The 22,784-nt window shown below is 40.7% G+C and overlaps 1 protein-coding gene and 1 non-coding gene across 18 annotated transcripts in view; one reads left to right on the top strand and one right to left on the bottom strand.

The window, feature by feature from the left end:
- Positions 1–22,784, top strand: part of Mroh8 (maestro heat like repeat family member 8) — a 62,137-nt gene that overhangs the window by 9,702 nt on the left and 29,651 nt on the right. For 16 of the 17 annotated variants that reach the window (XR_013439673.1, XR_013439674.1, XR_013439676.1 and 13 more), the window contains exons 4-11: positions 1,402–1,524; positions 10,260–10,339; positions 11,759–11,903; positions 12,931–13,026; positions 14,393–14,497; positions 18,996–19,131; positions 20,580–20,698; positions 22,188–22,340. Coding sequence is in view for 13 of the 17 variants with exons in the window: in XM_021729516.3 (XP_021585191.2) it covers positions 1,402–1,524; positions 10,260–10,339; positions 11,759–11,903; positions 12,931–13,026; positions 14,393–14,497; positions 18,996–19,131; positions 20,580–20,698; positions 22,188–22,340 (957 nt within the window). In the remaining 4 variants the exon portion in view is untranslated. The remainder of the gene's footprint in view (positions 1–1,401; positions 1,525–10,259; positions 10,340–11,758; positions 11,904–12,930; positions 13,027–14,392; positions 14,498–18,995; positions 19,132–20,579; positions 20,699–22,187; positions 22,341–22,784) is intronic. The other variant, XM_040275991.2, reaches the window with a different exon arrangement.
- Trnav-aac (transfer RNA valine (anticodon AAC)) lies at positions 11,604–11,671 on the bottom strand. Its single transcript has one exon. It is a non-coding gene; the product is annotated as a tRNA-Val (tRNA).

The following is a 22,784-nucleotide window of genomic DNA, read 5'->3' as shown; positions in this document are numbered from 1 at the left end:
GAATCACGGCCACTATGTGCCACTATGCCCAGCCCCAACCCTTTTTATTTTGAGACAGAGTCTCTCAAAGGTGCTTACTTAGGGCCTTGCTAAATTGCTGAGACTGGTCTTGTACTTGCACTCTCTTGCCTTGGCCTTCCAAGTTGCTGGGATTACAGGTGTGCACCACAATGGCCAGCAGACCAGTTCTTTATATTTCATGTTAGGAAGTCTTTAGAAAAGATTTCTTTGTAATTAATAAAGAACTTGGATTGCTGCAATGAATGAAAACATAATTCATTACCTTAACAGGGGAATAGATGAATAATGAAATTATATCAGCATATCACAAATACCATGGTAACTGTGTACTCATGTGGTATGTGGATGCACTTAGGAAGCGTTCCTGATTCTTCTCCGGGAGAAAAGCATAACCCAAGTTGCAAAATATTATATTTTAATATATTTTAGTCAGTAAGCAAGAAGTGTAGAGAAGTCTGAAGGTACAAAGGCCCAGAAGCAAAAAAGGGCTGCATGAAGGTTAATTTGACTAGAGCTCAGAATGCTTCAGCGCAAGGCAAGAAATGATTCAAAGAGGGCAGCTGGGATCACATTGGGAAGGATTTGACCTCCAATTGAAAAGATTGTGGATAGGAATTGATCTGTTCAAACATGCACTTGAGAAAAATGTGTCTGGCTATATCTGGGGGAGTGGATTGGAGAGGGGCAAAACTGAAGCAAAGGAATCCATTGTTCAGTGACTACTAATCTATGTGAGAAGTAATGAGGCTATGAAATCAGCTTTTTCCTCTGTGTATTACAACTTGCTCTCAATTCCATGTTAAAGAGAGCACGTACCAGTTTGCATTATCCATATACATAGGGAAAAAAAGAGTGGAAGGGTTTTTCTCAAGGTTGTGGTTTTTCTCAAGTGTGTTTTATTTTCTTAGGTATTGTTTTTATAATCAGTAAAATAGAATGTCAATATAAAAATTTTTTCTTCAAATCAGAACTTGCATATTAATAGGAAACCTTAAGGATTGAAATAATGAATCTTTAATGAGATAAAGAGAACTAGAATTAGCAGCACCAGAGGTCACCTTTTGGAAGCTTAATCTGGCAGCACTATTCAGGATTGTAGGTGGGGAAGAAAAGACCAAAGGTGGGAGAACAATTATGGGATGCACACTAATGTAGCCCATAGGAGAGGCAAAGCCCCAGATCAAGAAGAGCCCCATGGACAAGGAATGTCACTGAAATCCCTCAGCAATTTATTCATTCCTTGTGATAAAGGCCAAAAATGGATTGAATGAGATGTCAGATGTTTAAAACATCCTAAGAAAAAAATTTAAAAGCCTTCTACAATTTCTTAAAAAAAGACTATAGAGTTTAATTGTATTTTTATCATTTCTACAAATACAGGGTGAACTGGAAAAGCTGACATTCCTACAATCTTTGTCTTCTCTCAGCCAAAATATCCCTTATGATGAAACCACAGACACATTCATTCTTAGCCATATAGAAGACATTGTGCATATTCTAAATGTAAGTATTGTGATCTTATCACAAATTATTGGGATCACACAAACTGAGTGACTTGGCTGACAAAGTTTTAGTAGTTCTACCCATATTATCAGTTCTGTTAACTCTTCTCATATCAGCCTTTCTGCATGAAGGAGAAACACTCAGATACCCCACAGATATGATCACCTTTGAAAACCAGTTAAAAGAGGAGAAAAAAAGGAGGAATAGCATTTAAATTTCTTAGTGAGGCCGGTACTGCGTCCTCGTTACTTAAACAGTAGTTTGGAGGCAGAATCTATAATTGACTCCCTGGGCTCAGGTGCTAGTCTCTGTATAGCTATGTGACCTCAGGAAATTCCCTTAATTTCTTTATACTCAGTTTTCTTATATAGAAAATAAGACTAGCTGTATTTACTTCACAGAGGTATTATAAACATTAAATTTAAAATAAATATAAGCCATGTAACATGGTCCTTAACATGTATTATGCATTTGAGAAACATGATTATATTATTGTCATTATTCTGTCCCACTCACACCTACCCCAGCCACACTCTGCCACCAGCTCACTCATTTGTTCCCTTATTAGTACCTGACAGCGCCAGGTGCTGTCCTGGGAACTAGGGCTACAAAGACGGGGGAATGTAATCCCTGTCCCTACACCCAAACAAGGTATAATCTAGTGTCACAGGAACTGCAACAAACATTTAAAAGGGTATATTGGGGGGCTGGGTTTGTGGCTCAGTGGTACAGCGCTTGCCTCACCTGTGTGAGGTATAGGTTCAATTCTCAGCACCTCATATAAATAAGTGAGTAGCATAAAGGTTCATCAAAAACTAAAATTTATATATATATATATATAATTTATATATATATAAAATTTATATATTTTTTAAAAGGGTATATTGGGGCACAGAGGAGTGAATGAGTGGTCAATTCCATGTTAAAGGATCCAGAGGGCAAGGAGGTAAGGCACTTCAGCATGACATAACTTCTTGGTGCTTTGTTTTCTTATCTGTGAAATGCCCCTTTCAGTTTCTCAAAAGTTCAGAAGTTCTGATTCTTATGTTTCTTGTATGCCCCAGATATTTGAGCAGTTCTTTCTCAAACCAGAGGTTTGTAGGGCTGATCAGATTGATAATTAGTTTTTACAGTTGAAGGTAATCAGCACTGTGATTTTGGAAACCTTAATCTGTCCTCCAAGGGTTTACAGCCCATTTGGAAATTATCACACTTAGAAAAGTAAGTAGGTTGAGAATAATTTCAAATACATCGAGAAGAATAGAATGATAGAGCAGATTTAGGAATCACTGCAGCTTTCGACTTATAGGACCCAACAAAGTGGCTTCTTTCCAAAGTTCTATTCCACCAGGATTGGCAGCAGTGGGATTCTACATTGTTCAACTAACCAGCTCAGAAAATTCACCATTGCAAATCTCAAGCAGCAAAATCACACTGAATTACCCCAAATCTTGTACATGTGGATCCATCTAGTCAATAGTAACACCCACATCAGGTATCCACCAAAGTATGGGTCAGCAAGGGATTCAACCTAGGTAAGTTAGAGTTATCTAGTGACTATGAGAAAATTGTAAACTGTCAAGTCCACAGAGTTCCTGCAGACCCGTGTGTGAGGGCTGAACAGGCATGCACCTGATGTCTGAGAGGCATCCATCAAAAGAAGCAGTGTTACTAGGAACCCAAGAAGGCAAAAGTCAGTTATTATGGAGAAATAACATTAAGGCATTTGCCCCCTTTTTGTGAGCCACCACTGATGCATGGCTTTTCAAAAAAAAAAAGACCTGGGGCTGAGGTTGTGGCTTAATGGTAGAGCACTCACCTAGCACGGGTGAGGCACTGGGTTTAATTCTCAGCACCACATAAAGATAAATAAATAAAGGTATTGTGTTCATCTACATCTAAAAAATATTTTTTAAAAAAAGACCTGCCAAGTGTGGTGGTGCATACCTGTAATCCCCACAACTTAGGAGACTGAGATAGGAGGATCACAAGTTCAAAGTCAGCCTCCCCAATTTAGCAAGGCTCTCATCAGCTTAGTGAGACCTTGTCTCGAGATTAAAAAAAAAAACAAAAAACATAAAATGATCTGGGATGTAGCTCAGTGGTAAAGCGCCCCTGGGTTCAATCCCAATACAAAAACAAACAAATCAAAAACCAAACAAAAAAACAACCAAGGAAGGCAAAGGCAGGATGTGAGAGAGAAGGCAAATGACAATCACCCAAGAAGATTTATGATTAAGTCCATGAAAAGAAGTTCCATCATTGTGTGACGCGTTCCACAACCAAACACTCAAGGTCACTCCACAAAATAACCACACAGAGACAGAGAAATACCTTTTAATCTGGGTCCTGTGATGGCTCCTCCGACCTTAGGGGTCCTTGGAAATAGAGAGAGGAGCACGAAGAACCCATTTACTGGGAAGAAGCCATTCAAATAAGGCCAGGAGTCAGGTTTCAAGGGGCTGAGTCTAGCTTCGTGATGTCTGCTGTCAGCAGATTGACTGACATCCAGGAAGGTCACACCCAAAGACAAAGCAAGAGAAGGGGACACACAAAGGGAGTTTCCATGGAACATTCTATCCCAAACAGGGGAAAGGGATAGGATTACAAAAGAATAGGTGAGTATAGCTCAACCCCAGGGTATGCGTACTCAGACAACTGGCCTTGCTATCCAAGTGGATCACCACCCAAGCCACAAAGAATGCAGTAGTTGGTCAGAGCCTGGTGCATCAGGACTGGAAGGTCATTCAGAGCGGCTTCCCACAATTGTGATCAGGGAAAAGCAAGTTAAAAATCACAGTAAGATGTAACTAAAAATGAGAATGGCCAAAATAAAAAGAAAGGCAGTACCAGACATTGAGGATATGAAAAAACTGAAGCTTTCATGCTGCTAGTGGGAAGGTGAAATGGTGCAATCACTTTGGAAAATGGTCTGGCAGTTTCTTAACAAGTTAAACACATTTGCTGTAAGACCCAGCTGTTCCACTCTTAGGCAAAAGAAACCATATTTCCACAAGAAGATGTGTCTACAAATGTATATAAGAGCCCAATACTGGAAAGAACCCAGATGTCCATCAACAGATGAACTGAGAAACAGATTGTGCCAATTCCTACAATGGAGAACTGCTCAGGAATAAAAAGAAATTAACTGTTGATACATGATGCTATGACTTGGATCAATCTCAGAATGATTATGCTGACTGAAAGAAGCCAGACCTGCCTCAAAGCATGTATCTACACTGTGTAATTTCACTGATATGAAATTCTAGAAAATGCAAACAATCCTATAGGAACAGCAGATCAATCATACCTAGAGGTGGAAGTGGGTAGGGAGAAGCAGGAGGTAGGAATCACAAAGTAGCCAAAGGAAACTTCAGGAGTGATCAGAATTTCTATGATCTCTGTGGATGGGATGATTTCATGGATGTCATAAACACCCTAAATCATCTAACTCTATACTTTAAATATGGCTTATTACACTTCTGTCACACACAAAAAATTAATATATTTAAAAAATCTGTTGAAACCAGGCATGGTGGTATGTGTCTGTAGTCCAGTTACTCAGCGGTCTGAGGCAGGAGGATTGCTTGAGCCCAGGAGTTTGGGGCCAGCCTGGGCCAAATAGTAAACCCTGTCTCTTAAAAAACTGGAAAAAAGAAAGAAACAAACAACAACAATAAAAGAAATATTTCCTGAAAAAAAAAAAAAGTCTAGGCCTGGGGATTTAGCTCAGTGGTAGAGCACTTGCCTAGCATGTGCAAGGCCCTGGGTCCAATCCCCAGCAACATAAACAGACAAAAAAAAAATATTAAAAAGAAGAAAAAGAGAATAGTGTGGCATGTAGAAAATAAATGATAACAGAGGCTGGGGTTGTGGCTCAGCAGTAGAGTACGTGCCTAACACGTGCGAGGGCCTGGGTTTGATCTTAACACCACATAAAAATAAATAAATAAATTGTAAAATGATGACAGAATTGGAATAAAATTAATTCAGGTAGACCTCCTGATCTAAACCTTGAAAGATGTGGTGGGTAAGATTGAGAGAAAAGAGAAAAAAGGGGCACTAAATGAGGCCCTCAGATGGAAAGGTAAAGATTACTACTTGACTATTCCAATACCAACGTTCTGCATGCTGTTATACGGTAGAATGGCCAGACAAATGGATTTTTTGTTTGTTTATTTTTGTACTGGGGAAGTGAACCCAGGGATGCTTAACCACTGAGCCATATCCCCAGCCCCTTTTATATTTTATATTGAGACAGGGTCTAGATAAGTTGCTTAGGGCCTCCCTAAATTGAGGCTCTGGATCCTCTTGCCTCAGCCTCCTGAGCTGCTGGGATTACAGACAGGCACCACCACACCCAGCCAGAGGAATGGTTTTTAGTGAAAATCAACAGACATCAAGACCTGTTGTAATCAAATTTTAATGTAACCAAGTCTTATTCTTAGAGCCTCTTAATTCTTTGCCAGCTTGGGACTCCATCTTCATTCTTTTTCTTTCTTCCTCCTTTCTCCCTCCCTCCCTCCTTTCCTTTCTTTCTTCCTTCCTTCCTTCTTTCCTTCCTTCCTTTCTTTAACCAGGGATTGAACCCAGGGTTGGTTAACCACTAAGCAATACTCCCCAGCCCTTATTTATTTATTTATTTATTTATCTATCTATTTATTTATTTATTTTTGGTACTGGGGATTGAACTCAGGGGCACTCAACCACTGAGCCACATCCCCAGCCCTATTTAGTATTTTATTTAGAGAAAGAGTCTCACTGAGTTGCTTAGTGTCTCGCTATTGCTGAGGCTGGCTTTGAACTCAAGATCCTCCTACCTCAGTCTCCCAAGCCCCTGGGATTACAGGCATGCACCATGGTGTCGTGTCTCACGACTAAAACACTCAGGGTAACTCCAGATGAACTGGGCTGCATGAAATAACCACATAGAGACAGAGAAATACCGTTTTATTGGGTCCTGTGATGGCTCCTCTTAACCATAGGGGTCCTTGGAAAGAGAGCACGCAGGGTCTCTCAACCCTTTTATTGGGGAAAAGCCATTCAAATGAAGCAAGGGGTCAGGTTTCAGGGGGTTGAATCTAGCTTCATGATGTCTGATATCAGCAGATTGATTGACATCTAAGGAGGCCATGCCCATCTCATGAGCTGTGTGGGGGTAACGGCAGAGCAAGTTTTTCAAAAAGACCAGAGTGAGACCCGCCCAAACAGAGGGGCAACGTGAGTTCAGTCCACCCTGTGCGCTCAGTGCTCATCGTTCACACACACACCACACCCACGGCTGGCTTGCCACATCTCCACATTCTCATCTCTCAAGGCTAAGGGGCGCTCATTTCCTATGTGGCAGCTCCCGAAGCTCCTTTTTTTGAGACAGTCTCACAAAGTCCTTAGGGCCTTGCTAAATTGCTAAGGTTGGTCTTGAACTTACAATTCTCTTGCCTAAGCCTCCCAAATTGCTGGGATCATGCCACTGTTCCTTGTGACTTCATTCTTATTCTGCATCTTGGGTCTTCCACAAAACCCTGCCTACCTTAAACAAAGCACACAATTTCTCTAAATCTTAGTAGTGCCACCTATTAAATGGAGATGTTAATATCTGTCTGGCTTTCATTAAGAAGTTGGAGTAAAAAAATGACTCTTCTTGTTAAAATTTAGTAAGATTCTTCTTGGAGCAAGTAACAAAAATCAGCTCTGGCTCACTTAAGTTTAAAAAGCAAATGGGGCTGGGGTTGTGGCTCAGTGGTAGAGCACCTGCCTCGCAGGTGTGAGGCACTAAGTTCGATCCTCAGCCCCACATAAAAATCAATAAATAAAGATATTTTAAAACTAAATAAACAAATAAAAAGCAAAACCAAAAAGATGCTGTGATCTCTCTCTCTCTTAGAATCTAAGGAAGGGGTATAATAATCCAGCCTCCAGAAGAGCAAGTTCTAGGACAGCTTCCAGGGTTTCAAAGGCAGGGACTGCTTTTCTGACACTATGACTAAAATCTCTAGCAGCTCCTGGTCTGTGTCTTTCACTCTAAAATTCCAAATTTTGCAAGAGAGAATCTGATTGGCCCAGATGGGGTTATTCACCTGCATCAATTAGGTGTGTCTGACAGATCACATAGTGGTGATATGACTGCTGGGATTCCTGCTTGTGTACTGGTGACCTGCCCAGACAGTTGGGGACATTGCTATCATCTGAGCAGTAAGTCCAAGAGGTTCCTGCTGCACAAATACTTTACAAACAAAAAATAGGCACTTACTTCTGAATCCCTGTAGTGGCTTCCATAATTAATTATGAACAAATAACATAATAAGCCTTTTTTTTTTTTTTTTTTTGGTACTAGGGATTGAACCTTGAACCTAGGGGCACTTAACCACTGAGCTACATCCCCAGCTCTTTTTATTTTTCACTTTGAGTCACAGGGTCTCACTAAATTGCACCTACTGGCCTTGAACATGTGATCCTCCTGCCTCAGCCTCCCAAGTCATTGGGATTACAGGCATGTGCCACCCTCCTATTACAAGTCTTTAATGCCTAATTAAGAAAAAAAAAAATCCAGGAGCACTAGCTCATGCCTGTAATCCACAAGTCAGGAAGCTGAAGCAGGAAGATCACAAGTTTGAGATCAGCCTCAGCAACTTAGAAGCCCTAAGCAACTTAGCAAGATCCTGTCTCAAAATAAAAAATCAAAAGGCCTGGGGACATAGCTCACTTGTAGAGCATCTGGCTTCCATTCTTTTTTCTTTTTTAAAGATAGAGAGAATTTTTTAATATTTATTTTTCAGTTTTTGGTGAACACAACATCTTTATTTTATTTTATGTGGTGCTGAGGATGGAACCTAGCGCCCCGTGCATGCCAGGCGAGAGCGCTACCACTTGAGCCACATCCCCAGCCCCTGGCTTCCATTCTTACTGCCAAAAAGAAAAAGAAAAAGAAAAATCATTCTGGCTGAATTGGGTCAAATAAATTGAACTCAGGAGGGATTGCAGGCCCAGGGGTTCAGCCAAGAGCCACTGCTACTTAGCTACAGAATGGAGAACCACATAACATACCACAATTGATGGGACATGGGAGGGAACAAAAGACAAAAAAACACAAGTCTTCTTTCTTCATGAGTCCTGAGAAAGGGTACCATTGGCAAATATTGAAGCCTAGGAAGTTGTGTTCTTGGGAGTGGGGAAGATAATGGAAGATCATGGCTGTGATCTTAGTGGTGGTGCCCTTAAGATAACCTGACCTGAGCAACTGGACGCCTGGGAGAGCTGTGAAGGCTGAGGATAGAGTCTTACAATTTGTCCCTTCCAGCCTATAAAGCCATAAAAATAACTGAGATCCTTGAGGAAACAAAGATGAGCAGCAGGCCATCAGCAAGACCTGAGTCAGAGAGTGAGAAGATAAAAGCTCAGAAAGGGAACTTGGTAATATTTATTGAGCACCTAACTGCCTCCTAACTTCCTATGTCTGTTTGGTAAGAGAAGTCCACTGCAGACAGCTGAAAACACAAAACAAGGGATTGGTTCTAAGGATGCGAATGTTCCCCAGAACCCCATGATAGGAAGAGCAGCCTGCCCCAGGAAGGGAAGGAATCTCACACTAGAAGCTTTTCTTCCACTTACTTGGAGAGAACTTTCTCTGCATCTCTTATCTTTGCTCTTTTGTGTGCATTTTGGTTTCTCTTACCATCCACTCTCTCTTCTTTCTTCCCCAAATTAGCTCTCTTTGACTTTATTCATAGGGACCAGCACTCCCAAATTTTAAATTTTCTGCTTTCAGAAGACTAGCCAGAAAGATTGACACTCTTCATTCTTTTTTTTTTTTTTTTTATGGTACTGGGATTGAACTCTGGGGCACTCAGCCACTGAGCCACATCCCCAGCCCTATTTTGTATTTTATTTAGAGACAGGGGCTCACTGAGTTGCTTAGCACTTCACTTTTTGCAGAGGCTGGCTTTGAACTGGCAATCTTCCTGCCTCAGCCTCCCAAGCCATTGGGATTACAGGTGTGCACCACCACACCAAGCTGACACTCTTGGTCCCAACTCCAGATGCCTGTAAGAATCTATTTGGTTTTGGTGTCCACTTCTGGACAGATAAGTTGTGGCTGGGAGAACAAAATAACTCAGAAACAACACAGTTGTTGGCTAGGGACTAGAGAAGTTTCCAGAGAAGCAGGGTAGACAGTCCAGTAAGGTTTCCACAACATTCACATCCACATTATTTGTATGGTAGCTGCTCATATTCACTCCCTGAGATATGTCTCAATTCTCCCACACAGATGAGGAACTCAGACATAGGAAAATTGTATGATACACCCAGGGTCACGTGGTAAGTGGCAGAGCCAGAACTCAGACCATCGGGCCATCGAGCTCCCCAAGCTCTCTTTGTTCCCTCTCTATCACTGTAGATTTTCCTAGCATAGCAAGGCAACTCTTGTTCAGTACTCAGCCATCTCCATAGAGCTAAGTAGTATTATATCTCATTCTACAGATGAGGAATGGAGGTACAGGGAGGATCAATAACTTGACAACTAAAACAGCTAGTAAGAAGCAGAACCATGGTCTGGGGTCTGATCCAGAGTATAAACTCCTAGCTCCTTCACTGTCCTGCCACCAGTCCTAGGAGCCCAGAGCAGGGCCCAGAAAAGCCTGCTGCTGTCCTTGCCGGCCACTTGTGCCTCTGACCTTCTCTGGCCTCAGGAGTTGGAACATTCTTGGCCTTCTAAAGTTCTTTACCTCTCCCTGCAGGACCTGGTACAAGAGGAGCCCCTGCGATCTCTATTCAGCCCCGTGCGCCAGGAAGTCTTTGTTACTATTGCTAACCTCAGGTGATACCCTCGTGCACTTTACACATACATCCTGGTTCCTTACAATGCCAGAGTCCACTGACATGTTTCATATTTTAACATTTGAAAACTGTTTAGATACTGGGAAGGAAGACAAACCCATGCTTTTTGATTTTTTCTAAAATTTTCTGTAGTTGTAGATGGACAGCATGCATTTATTTTATTTGTTTATTTTTACGTGGTGCTACAGATCAAACCGAGTGCCTCACACATGCTAGGCAAGCGCTCTGCCACTGAGCCGCAGCTGCAGCCCCCCAGACCCATACTTTTGTATAAGAACTTTGATTTCATGTACACTACCATCCATATCTGAAGGACCTAGTTGGAACCTTTTTAGAATTCAGTTTTGTCCAAAGTATATTCGGTGGAGACTGACCCACAATACATGTTTCATGACTATAACTTCTAAGGTCTAAGAGGTTGTTGCAAGGGCTGCCTGATGTCTACCTGTCTTGGAGGTTTAAACTGCAGTGATTAAAATGATTAAAGGACTGAAATGTCCTGTAGTTTAAAAAGTTTCCTCACAGGGTGCAGTGGCACACAACTGTAATCCCAGCAGCTCGGGAGGCTGAGACAGGATTGTGAGTTCAAAGCCAGCCTCAGCAACAGCAAGATGCTAAGCAACTCAGTGAGACCCTGTCTCTAAATAAAATACAGAATAGGGCTGAGGATATGGCTCAGTAGTCGAGTGCCCCTGGGTTCAATCCCCAGTACCAAAAAGGAAAAAAAAAAAAAAAAAGAGTTTCCTTGTTTTTGTTTTTGTGGTACTGGGGATTGAACCCAGGGGGTGCTCTACCACTGACCTACACCCCCAGATCTTTTTATTTTTGAGACAGGCTTTCATGAAGTCATTGAGGCTGACCTCAAACCTGTAATTCTCCTGCCTCAGCCAGGTTGCTGGTATTTCATGCATACACCACCATGCTCTGCTCCATGGTTAACTTAATTAATTCAACTCACTATTCCCCAAACTAGTATTCATCAGAACATATTATGGAAAGTGGCATCTTACTACAGTGACTGTAGCAGGCTTTACTCTTGTGGCTGAGCTCGAGGAAAGCCTGAAGGAATGTCACTCCAGTGATTTCTTGGGGGGAAGTTCATCTAAAAAGACTGATGAGCCAGGCCACTTATCTCTTCCATTTGAGATACACCTACCCAACTACCCTTTCCATTTTAGTTATTTTTTTAAAAATTTTTTTAGTTATAGATGGACATATTACCTTTATTTTATTTATTTATTTTTTTGTGGTGCTGGGGATTGAACCCAGGGCCTCGTGCATGTTAGGCAAGCACTCTACCACTGAGCTACAACCCTGGCCCATTATTTTGAATCCCTGTTTATCAATATCAAATCAAACGCTCTTCCCAACTTGCTCTTCCTAAACTTTCTTTTCTTAGTTACCACAATGTCCATTTGCTGTTTGGCTCTGAAGATCGAGCTGACTTGTTCCAGCTTATCACCAGAAGTATGATCACTCTGCCCCCGCTAAAGACTCTTACCCAGCTGCAGGAAATCACTCCCAGTGGGCCCTACGACACAGAGGTAACTCAGGCTTTGCTTTAGTAACTTCCCATCAAGGGAAGTTACTAAAGGTCTCAGCCCTTTGAGAACATTCAGTTGTTTGAAACTAGCCAAAAACCATTTAATCAAGTCCAGTGAATAAAACAGTTGGTTGGATTAGATGATAGCTTGTCTTCCCTTAACTTTTTGTTCTCTCATTTTTCCCTTCACTCCTCCTTTATTTCTTTTTGACTTTAAAATAAGGTGGAAATGGGGCTAGGGTTGTAGCTTAGTGGAAGAGTACTTGCCTAGCATGAATGAGGCACTGGGTTTGATCCTCAGCACCACATAAAGATAAATAAGTAAAATAAAGGTATGTGTATATCTGCAACTAAAAAAAAAAAACAAAACAAAAAAATAAGGTGGGCATACTTGTGCATATATTTATATTTGTGGACCACTGTGTGCTAAGCATTGTGATAGGCAATGGAAATACAAAGTGGAGCTTACATTCTAGTGCAGAGGTAAACCCTTGAAGGATAAGTATGTCTACTGGCAAGTTAAGTGTTAGTGACAAAAAAAAAAAAAAAAAGGGCAGAGAAAGAGGAAGAAAGGTGCCATGGTTGGAGAGGCACAGGGCTTTTTTACTTAGGGTGGTCAGGGAAAACCTTCCAGATAAGAGTGAGAATTGAAGGAGGAGAGAGGGGAGCCTCCTGGAATGGGGAGGATAAGTGTAAAGTCCATGATTTTCTTCTGTGACTGCTACACTGACTGGTCAAGCAGTTACCTAAGAAGATTTCAAGATTCCTATGTTTCAAGATGTCAGAAAGAGTCACCTGTATCTTGAGGACCCTGAAGCAGTTCCCCAGATGTAGTTAGAATCAGATAATCATGGTCCTAGTAATGCTGAGGCATCCATTTGAAATGAAGATTTATTCTGGTTCATCTCATGCCACAAACTGTCTACAGGTACTTTTACCCAGAGTTTGCACCTTTGAGGAAAGTCTTAAGTGTACAGAGCTTGGGGAACTTTATGGGGAGGGCAATCTCTGATCCTTTCCCTGTTCAGTGTCTCTACAGGCAAACATTCCAGGCATTCTGCGAGATGCTCCAGATTTTGGTGGTAAAAGACCCACATTTGGAAAATCTTGACACCATTTTTCAGGTAAGCGAGGTGTGAGGGTGGAATGGGAAACCACTCCTATTCACTGGAGAAAGGGTTAGAAGAAGATGTGGGAGGGTATTGGTAGGAGGCATGTAGTAGCTGGGAGATCAGCTGTCAGTTCTGAATCAGAGGCTTGGGTTCATCCTCACTGCCAGTCCTTGGTTGTAAGTCCTTGATTTAACTTCTGGAAGGAATTTTCTTTCTCAGAGTCTCATTTCTTTTTCTTGACATGGAGATAATAATTACTGTTTGAATAAATGACCTTCAATACATGGTTTAAATGGTTGCCATAAGTGTTCCTTAAATTTATTATTCTTTCCTAGCATAGAATGGTTTCAGTCAGTGACCAGGGAAGAGAATCAGCCTCATGAGTTATTAAATAAACAGCCTTCCCACTAGGTGGGACTCAGAGGTCATAAGTGACCACCTGCTCCCACCTGTAGCTGTTCCAGTATATGCCAGACCATCCGTAGGGTGCATTAACTGCAGTTGCTCCTTTGCCTCTCCGGGTATTGAACCCAGGAGTGCTTAACCAATGAGCCACATTCCCAGCCCTTTTAAATTTTTTATTTGGAGACAGGGTCTCACTGAGTTGCTTAGGACCTCTCTAAGTTGCTGAGACTGGCTTTGAACTTGTGATTCTCCTTCCTTAGCCTCCAGAGAAGCTGGGATTACAGGCATGTGCCACCATGCCCGACTTGATCTTTTTTATAAAGGTGCAGATATCCCAGAAAGGAATTTAAGCTGTTATTAATCATGTGCACCTAAGTACAGATGGGCATTTATCCTTGCCATAGCTGACCTTAACATTATTCTTATTCCTCCCCCATTTGTACATTAATCTACCTGTCAGATTGGGTTTCTTCCCTTTATCTAGTTGTACTATGTATTTTCCTGCCTTGAGAGCTTAAATCAAGCCATGTTTTCTACTCGAAAAGCCTCTTTATGAGCTCCTCTCATGGCTAGGTCTTCTCCATTGAGTCCTTTCCTGACTTTTCAGGCAGATGCAATTTCTCCATTTCCAGAGTTCTTTACTAGCACATTATTAATTTTATTTCTTTCCAAAGCAGATTGGAAAGGGCTAAAGAAAGAGAAAAGTCAAATAATTAATTGAAGAATTAGGAGGCAGAGAGAAGTCTAGGCAATCAGCCTGCGTAGAAGCCAGCCCTACTGACCACAGGCTCCTCACTCTGGCTCGTCCTCACCCGCCTTCCTCTCCATCCTAAGCCAGTTTGGCACTTAGGGAGATATTTGCAAACATCAAAGTAATATGGGTCTTCTCTTTCCACATTTTCTTCCAAAGAGAATAAAAGTGTTATCCCAGATATTCCTGATAAGCCACTTTGCCTCCCTTTATTTTTTGCAGCACTTGGACCCCTGGTTACAGTCACCAAAGGACCATGAGCGGAAGCGGGCGACGGCCAGCATGGCCCAGGTTCTGAAGTGCTTATCCAAACACCTCTGCCTGAAGGTGAGCAGCCCTCTGGTTGCAGAGGAAGAAGGACCCAAAGCCATCCTTCCACTGCCTGTTTCCCCCCCTCTTTAGGACTCCTAGCCTGGGGCCTGGGACTCTTGGTGCTCATGTGGTATCACAATACTCAGCCCCTCTCTTAAAAGATGAGCAGCTGGAGGCCAGGTACTGTGTGTTAATCTTTGTATCTCCATTGCTGAGAAAGCAAGTTGGAACCTAATGATATAGTAATGCTTTTGAATGAATGAATGAATGCATAAGTGTAATCTGAAAATGTCTGAGAGCCCACTATAGCCCCATGTCTGTGCAGGTTGCTTTTACTTTTAAAAAATATTTTTTTTAATTGTGGATGGACACGACAGACATCTTTATTTTATTATTTTTATATGGTGCTAAGGATCAAACCCAGTGCCTCACACATTCTAGTCAAGTGCTCTACCACCGAGCTTCAGCCCCAGCCCTGTGCAGATTGCTTTTGAAGAAATCAAGTCCAGCAGGCCAAGTCAAGTAAATAAATTTAAATATCTCGCTCCATCTCAGAGCGAATGGTACTATGGTGCCTCTTTACAAATACTTGCCTTTCTCTTTATCAGTATCTTACCTCTCAATTGTTCTGAATCCTCCTCTGTAACTTCTAAAAAGAATTTCCCCAAACTAAACTTTTCCCTGGATCTATTCCATTCTTCTTCTACAAACCTCTTTTTTTCCTTCAATGAGCAGGTCTTTTAGCCACTGAAGCTACTCCCATTCTCCTCTCATCATTTCTAGAAACTGTGTAATAAGGACTGGGAATTGGAAGATAACTTGGTGGGATAGTAAGGTTGGGTCCTTACACCAGAATTTTCCTCATTGAAGTTGTTCTCAATATAGATGTTCTAACAGTTGTGTTTAAAAGCATTCCACCATCTTTCTTATTTTTCACATGGAAAATATATATAAACTTTCTACCTCCTTAAACTATTTGAAGTAAATTTGGCCTCTTAAACTATTTTACTTCCTTTTTTTTCTTTTTAGTGATGGAAGACAAGTAACATCTGGCATCACTGACCACCTACAATTCCAATAACAACAATGCATTCTTCTTTCTACATTCCTCAACCTCTATTTTTAGCTATAGATTAAAGAAGAGGAGAGTTTCAAACAACTCCCTCCTGTACACATAATCTCTCTCTGGACCCTAGCATTTTTTTCCTTAGCATTTTTTTCCCCTAGAGAGTTGTTAATATAGGAATATTTATCCTAGGTGCCTTGTGGGGGTCTATGAACATCTAAAAGTAGTACCAGAATTTTTCGTGGTGTAATTTTCTAGATTTTTTAGAAATTTTCTATAGCTTTTCTTATATGGAGTTGTAATTTATATAGAAAATGAAATACATCCCATTTATAGTTTAATGAGTTTAGGCAAATGTAAGTTCTCTGAGTCCATAACTCTTTTCATATTCTCAAAGAAACCTAAAGAATAAATGTAGGGGTCAAGGACATAACTCAGTGGTAGGCCACTTGCCTAGCATCCTTAAGCCCTGGGTTTGATCAATAGTACCATCAAAGAGAAAAAAAAAGGAAAGAAAAATAAAGATAAAGAATTTAAAAGGCTGGGCATGTTGTTGGTATGTGCCTGGAGTTCTAGCTCCTCATGAAGTTGAGGCAAGAGGATTACAAGTTCAAGGCCAGCCTGGCAACACAGTAAGACCCTCTCTCAAAAAAGCAAAATGCAGGGCTGAGGTTGTGGCTCAATGGTAGAGTACTTGCCTAGCACGTGCGAGGCCCTGGGTTTGATCCTTAGCACAACATAAAAAATAAGTAAATAAAATAAAGATATTGTGTCCAACTACAACTAAAAAATAAATATTTTTAAAAAAGCAAAATGCAATAAAAAATAGAATAAGAAAGAGAATATTAAAGAAGGACTTAGTGACCAGACTAGGCACATAATTCTCCAGTGATTTTTTTGTGTGTGTGATAATAAACTTTGGAGTTTTTTTTTAAAAAAATTTATTCTAATTAGTTATATATGACAGCAGAATGCAATTCAATCCATATTACACAAATAGAGTACAATTTTTTATGTCTCTCGTTGAACACAAAATAAAATTGCACCATTCGTGTTTTCATACCTGTACTTAGGGTAATAAGGTGCATCTCATTCCACTATCTTTCCTTCTCCTCCCTCCCCTTTCCCTATCTAAAGTCCCTCTGTTCCTCCCATGCTCTGCCACCCATCCCTATTATGAATTAGCATCCTGATTTCAGAGAAGAAATTAGGCATTTGGTTTTTTGGGATTGGCTTACTTCACTTAGCATTACATTCTACTTTGGAGTTTTTTAATGTTGAGAATATCAACATACTCATCATAGAAAAAAATTTTTAAATGTTATTTTAAAAGTAGAAGGAATAAAAATTATTAGCTTGTTGTTGTCATCATTTAGAGATAGAAACCCTTAATATTTTTATTTATTCCCTCCAAGTACTTTTTGTGCATGAGTACTAGGGTGAAGGATTCCATTTTAGTTTCATCTAATTTATTCCCTCTCTGTAGCCAGAATTCTCCTCTTGAGACTCAGTCACTCTTTTCCTTGTTTTGTTTGCTTGGATTGCTTTGTGGTGCTGGAGAGGTGAGAGACTGAAAAAAGAGAAAGGCAAGGATTTGGAAAGAGGTCCCACAGTATCCCCGCCTGGTGCATGCTGGGCCGCCACATCCCCAGCCCTTGTCTTGTATCTGTTTGTTTTTCCCAGTTGTGTGTTCTTTATTTTTTTTTTTTTTTCTTCTTTCCCCATGGACTCTTTTGATCCAGTGATTTGCAGCTATTGTTAGAACACAAGGTCTTGTGTGATCTGGCTCCTGCCTCCCCCTGATCAACTGGTCTGTAGCTTACATCTTTGCACAGGTGTTGCTTTGTTTACTCTAAACAGACTCTAGAGGTTGATGTTCATAATATTTTGTTTTTTAAAAAAATATTTTTAATTGTAAATGGACACAGTACCTTTATTTTATTTATTTTTATGTGGTGCTGAAGATTGAACCCAGTGTCTCACACGTGCTAGGCCAGCACTCTACCACTGAGCTACAGCCTCAGCCCCACAATATTTCTTGTCTTATTTTTGAAGAGCTGCAGAAGAAATTTATTTCTGCCTCAATCTGGGGGAAAATTGTGCTGCGTCTGCATGTCTGTTTGCTTTTTATACACAGAGGGAATCATATTGATACAGGACATCGTGTGAACCTCTACATTAGCCACAATACGAGAAAGTTCAGAGCCTAGCTCTGTGGCCTGCCTCAAGCAAATGATAACATGAATTCTGCCTGCTAACTAAATTCTTGATTTCATAAATATTTTCTGCTTTAATTTTAATTTTTACTATTTTTTTCACTATTTTAAATTACATTTCTTGGGCTGGGGATGTGGCTCAAGCGGTAGCGCGCTCGCCTGGCATACATGTGGCCCGGGTTCGATCCTCAACACCACATACAAACAAAGATGTTGTGTCCGCCGAAAACTAAAAAAAAATAAATATTAAAAATTCTCTCTCTCTCTCCTCTCTCTATAAAAAAATACATTTCTTTTTATAGTATGATTTTTACCAGCAGCCATTATTTTTTCCATAATAATGTAAGAGTGTCAATAAACAATTTTTTTTGAACAGGGTATTGAATCCAGGGGGCATTTAAACACTGAGCCACATCCCCAGCCCTTTTTCTGTATTTTATTTAGAGAGAGGGTCTTTCTGAGTTGCTTAAGGCCTCACCAAGTTACTGAGGCTGGCTTTGAACTTGTGATCCTCCTGTCTCAGCCTCCCAAGCCACTGGGATTATAGGCGTGTGCCAGTGTACCCAGCCTCAATAAGAAAATTTTTAAAATAGCATTAAATGCTGTATCTCACCTTGCATCCACCATTTTGCTCATCAGAATAGCATGTTTTCTAGTATTGTAAATTCCTCAACTAGTTGATTTGTAATGGTTGCATTCCTAGAATGCCTGTACCATAATTCTCTTTAGCATTATTGAGCAATTATTTCCCAAAATGTGATCTTGAAAAATAGTGCTACAAGGAACATCTTTATGCACAAAACATCTTCATGGGCTGGGGATGTGGCTCCAGCGGTAGCACCCTCTCCTGGCATGTGTGCGGCCTGGGTTCGATCCTCAGCACCACATACAAAGATGTTGTATCCGCCGAAAACTAAAAAAAAAAAAATATATATATATATATATACATATATATATTAAAATTCTCTGTCTCTCTCTCTTTAAAGAAAAAAATCTTCATTTTTTTCAGATTGTTTACTTAGATTATAATTGGCCTATTTAATGCCATCTACAGGTGCTGTTGTATATATCCAGGTTAAATGTTAACTCTTCAGAGAACTAAAGGCTGAATATGATCTTTGAGCTTCTCTTGAGTTGGAGATAGAAGTGGAATTGCTTCTCAACAACCTAAATTTAAGGCACTAAATACACCTGTATTCTGATGGCATTTTTCTTTTTCCTTTTCAATTAGCCTCCATTGCGATTCCAAAGACTTGGACACCTAGTGGCTGTGATGGCGTTGTTGTGTGGAGACCCACTGCAAGTTGTGGCAGAGGAGGCTGCTGAGGGCACACACTACCTGCTGCATATCACCCTGCGGATGAAGTGTAAGGCAGTGCTGGGGGCAGCCAGGCCGCAACCCAATTCTCTAGTGCAACATTGCGTCAACCCTCCTGTGCCCTCCTTCCCCTTGTTCTAGAAAGCCTTTTCACTGTAGTTCATACAGAGAAAGGTACATAGTCTATAGACAGAGATGACACAATGTTAACTCAATCATTAGAATCATAACTCTGGATCATTATCATCCATTTGCGTGGCCATGGAGTGGTTGATTTATTCATAAGTGAGAGAGGTTCCTGCCATCTTTAGGTCCTTCATTCATTTATTTTTCTCACAAATGTTTATTTATTACATTTTCAGGATCCCACAGTACTAGAACACAAACAGTCCCAATCCTTATATTACACAAAACCTAGTGGGGGCTCTAGGCAGAGTCAATGAATAACTATTATTATCAATAAAGGTAACCGTCATGAAGGGAAATTGCAGGAACCATAAATAAGAATCAAATCTAGCTGTGGGGCTCAGAAAAGTCCTCTCTAAAGATAATCTGAAGAATAAAGAATAATTATGCAGAGGTTGAAGTAAGAGCATATCAGGCAGCACATTGAGACTTTCTATAGATAAATTTTCAGGTCACACTAAAGCTTGAAAGATAAGGCACCACAAGGACTGTTGGCAGACTCAATAATCAGCACAAATGGCCAGAAGTGGTGGCACATGCCAGTAATCCCAGCATCTCAGGAGACTGAGATCGGAGCAAGTTGTAAACCTGTCTCAGCAATTTAACAAGAAACTTATGAGACCCTGTCTCAAAATAAAAAATAAAAGGGGCTGGATGTAACCCAGTGGTAGAGCACCCCTGGGTTCAGTCCCTAGTGCGAGCACGCACACACACACACCACACACACACACACACACACACACACACACACAAAGAACTAGACTAATAAAGACTTCTGTTATTGGAATTGCCAAATTTGGGAGAGGGGCTGTGCACACCTGTAATCCAGCGGCTCTGGATGGTGAGGCAGGAGGATCACAAGTTCAAAGCTAGCCTCAGCAATTTAGCAAGGTCCTGTCTCTAAATAAAATATTAAAAAGGGCTGGGGATGTGGCTCAGTAGTAAAGTGCCCCTTGGTTCAATCCCTTGTACAAAAAAGAAAAAAATTTCTTTTCTTGGGACCTAAGCTTCAAAGGAGACCCTTCAAAATTCCTCACCAATGGTGAAACAGTAGCATGCCCTATCTGAACTCATAAATCACTCAAAAACTCTGCTCCTACAAAAAGCCCTTTTCTTTTTCCTTTGACCCTTTTTATTTATTGCTATACAAGGAAGGGCAAGCAAATCAACCTTCAGATTGGCACATGCCCTGCCCCCAGGCATTTTTGTTCAGTGAGATCTTGGAATCCAAAGTAGAGATGCACCCAACTTGTAAAATCTAGAATAAAGAAAGAATCCAAAAAGTAATAATATTTCATACTTTCTTCTTAGATGTTACTCATGACAAGAAAAACCACCAAAATTTGAGAAAAGCATTGAAAAAGTGTCGTGACTTCCTGGAGCTCTACAATATTAAACAGTTCTACCGTTATCCCTTCAAAATTGCCCAGGTAATCAGAATGGCAACTTGAAGTGTTGGCCAGGAAGAAGAGTGACCAGAAGTCTTGTTTCTTTGTACATGATTTCCATTTTATCATGTGAAATGGTAAAAATCAAGTTCTGGTATTTTCTTATAAAACTAAACATACCACTGCTTGGGGAACATGTTCTCTTAACATCCCATAGTTTGGAGAGAAGACATCATGTTTCTCTTATATACCTGTCCTCTTAGTTTAGTGGTGCAGGTCAACCTGTCAGTGAGGCCAGTATCACTGTTTTAAAGTAGGACAGAAGAGACTGGACACCTGAGAAATTTTTGGGAAGCAAGTTTATTGACTGTGGTTGGTTCAGAGGGCTATTGCCTAAATTATTCTGTGGACCAAGATTTTAGAAATTCTTTGAACCTTTTATCCAGTGGGAGGGGTTTGGAGGATTTACATAAAAGCAATTTTTTTCTTTGAGTTCTCAGAAAGTAATTTTTGTTCCATCCTGTAGACCAGACAGTGGTTTCATAAGTGTATTTGTTTGTTTCTGCAAACCTGGCATTTACAAAAAGAGGAAACTACCAATCACAATGCTTTCTGCAGAAGTTTTTTTTTTTTTTTTTTTTTTCCTGGCATCCTGTGTAAAAAGCTTTCTGAAAAGAAAAGGAACCTATATGTAATAATATGGTAGGGGTTTCTGCTTAGTAAGGGTCTTCTGGGGGAGGGGTCTCTGGCCTGCTTCAGTTTGGATTTCTCTTAGGACTAGTTCTGCTTCCACATATTGCCAGCCTCTTGCACGTGTGAATCTTTGTCACACGAAGGAGCTGCAAGAGTGTGGTTGAGCCAGTGAACCACACACTTGTTAATTAATGCAGGTATTCATTATTGTAAGAACAAATATTTATGCATCCAATGTGCCTACCAGGTATGTTAGGAATTAGGGAAAAAAGAAAACAGATCTTACTCATTTAGGGTCAAAGGTATCAGGTAATTTAATCTCTTGTGCATCATTCCTCTTTTATACAATGGGGATCTGAAAAAGTTGGGATGACTCAGTTGCTGTGAGGGTTGAATGAAATACAGTGTGGAACATGCTTGGCTTATGGCCTGTCGCATAATAAGTGTCCAGTAGCTGGTTCCTTGTGTGATCAAGTGAAGGACTTTACATACTGTCCAGGCAATGAGAAGTTCAGTGTCTCCTGGTGGGGCATTTTAGTTGGCCTGGGACACTGTCAGCTGTCAGACCTTAGGGCTTTTCTTTAGTTCTGCTCCTAGGAAGTGTCACTTTCTGAGGATCTCCAAATAAAGCTGCTTTATAAAAGCCAGAGCAGTAAAAGTCCTGCACTGACACTAGCTGTAGACATTTGGGTCATTTCTCATTTTTGTAAACAAGATGGAAGTAAACAGTCTGGTACATCTTTGTACATTTCTCTGATTGTTAACTTAGAATCCTGTCTTTGTTCATGGTCTGTCATACCATATTTACTGGAAGTTCATTTTTTCTAAATCATTTCAGGTTTTTGAAGTTTTCCTCAATTCAGAAGAACTCTGCCAGTTCGTAATGACCACATTGGATGGTCTCAAAAATCTGAGACATCCCTACACCCAGCAGGCAGCAGGAGAGTTGCTAATGACTTTGGTGAAAAACGCAGAATCCCGATTTGAGAAGGTAAAATTTCAGTGGTGTGAAACACCAGCAAAACCTCTCCACTTCCACAGCTTCAAGGTCTCTTCTGTGCCTGTTTAACTGCAAACAACTGCTGGTGCAGACAGGGTCAAAGTCTTAATCCATTTGCTTACAAATATTCCTCCATTCATTAAGCATATTCTAAACACCTGTGTAAGAACTAGGTAGGGGAGCCCAGCACTGTAATGCATGCCTGTAATCCCAGTGGCTCAGGAGGCTGAAGTAAGAGGATTATGAGTTCAAAGCCTCAGCAAAAGCTAGGCATAAGCAACTCAGTGAGATCCTGTCTCTAAATAAAATACACAAAAATAGAGCAGAGGATGTGGCTCAGTGGTTGAGTGCCCCCAAGTTCAATCCCCAGTACCCCCACCCTCACCCCCCCCACCAAAATAAAACTACTCAGGGAGATTTTTAAAATTAAGGTGT

This window comes from Ictidomys tridecemlineatus, chromosome 5, assembly GCF_052094955.1.
Source record: "Ictidomys tridecemlineatus isolate mIctTri1 chromosome 5, mIctTri1.hap1, whole genome shotgun sequence".
NCBI classification, from domain to species: domain Eukaryota; kingdom Metazoa; phylum Chordata; class Mammalia; order Rodentia; family Sciuridae; genus Ictidomys; species Ictidomys tridecemlineatus.
Note: the sequence above shows the minus strand (reverse complement) of the source record. Positions and strands in the feature narration are given on the sequence as shown.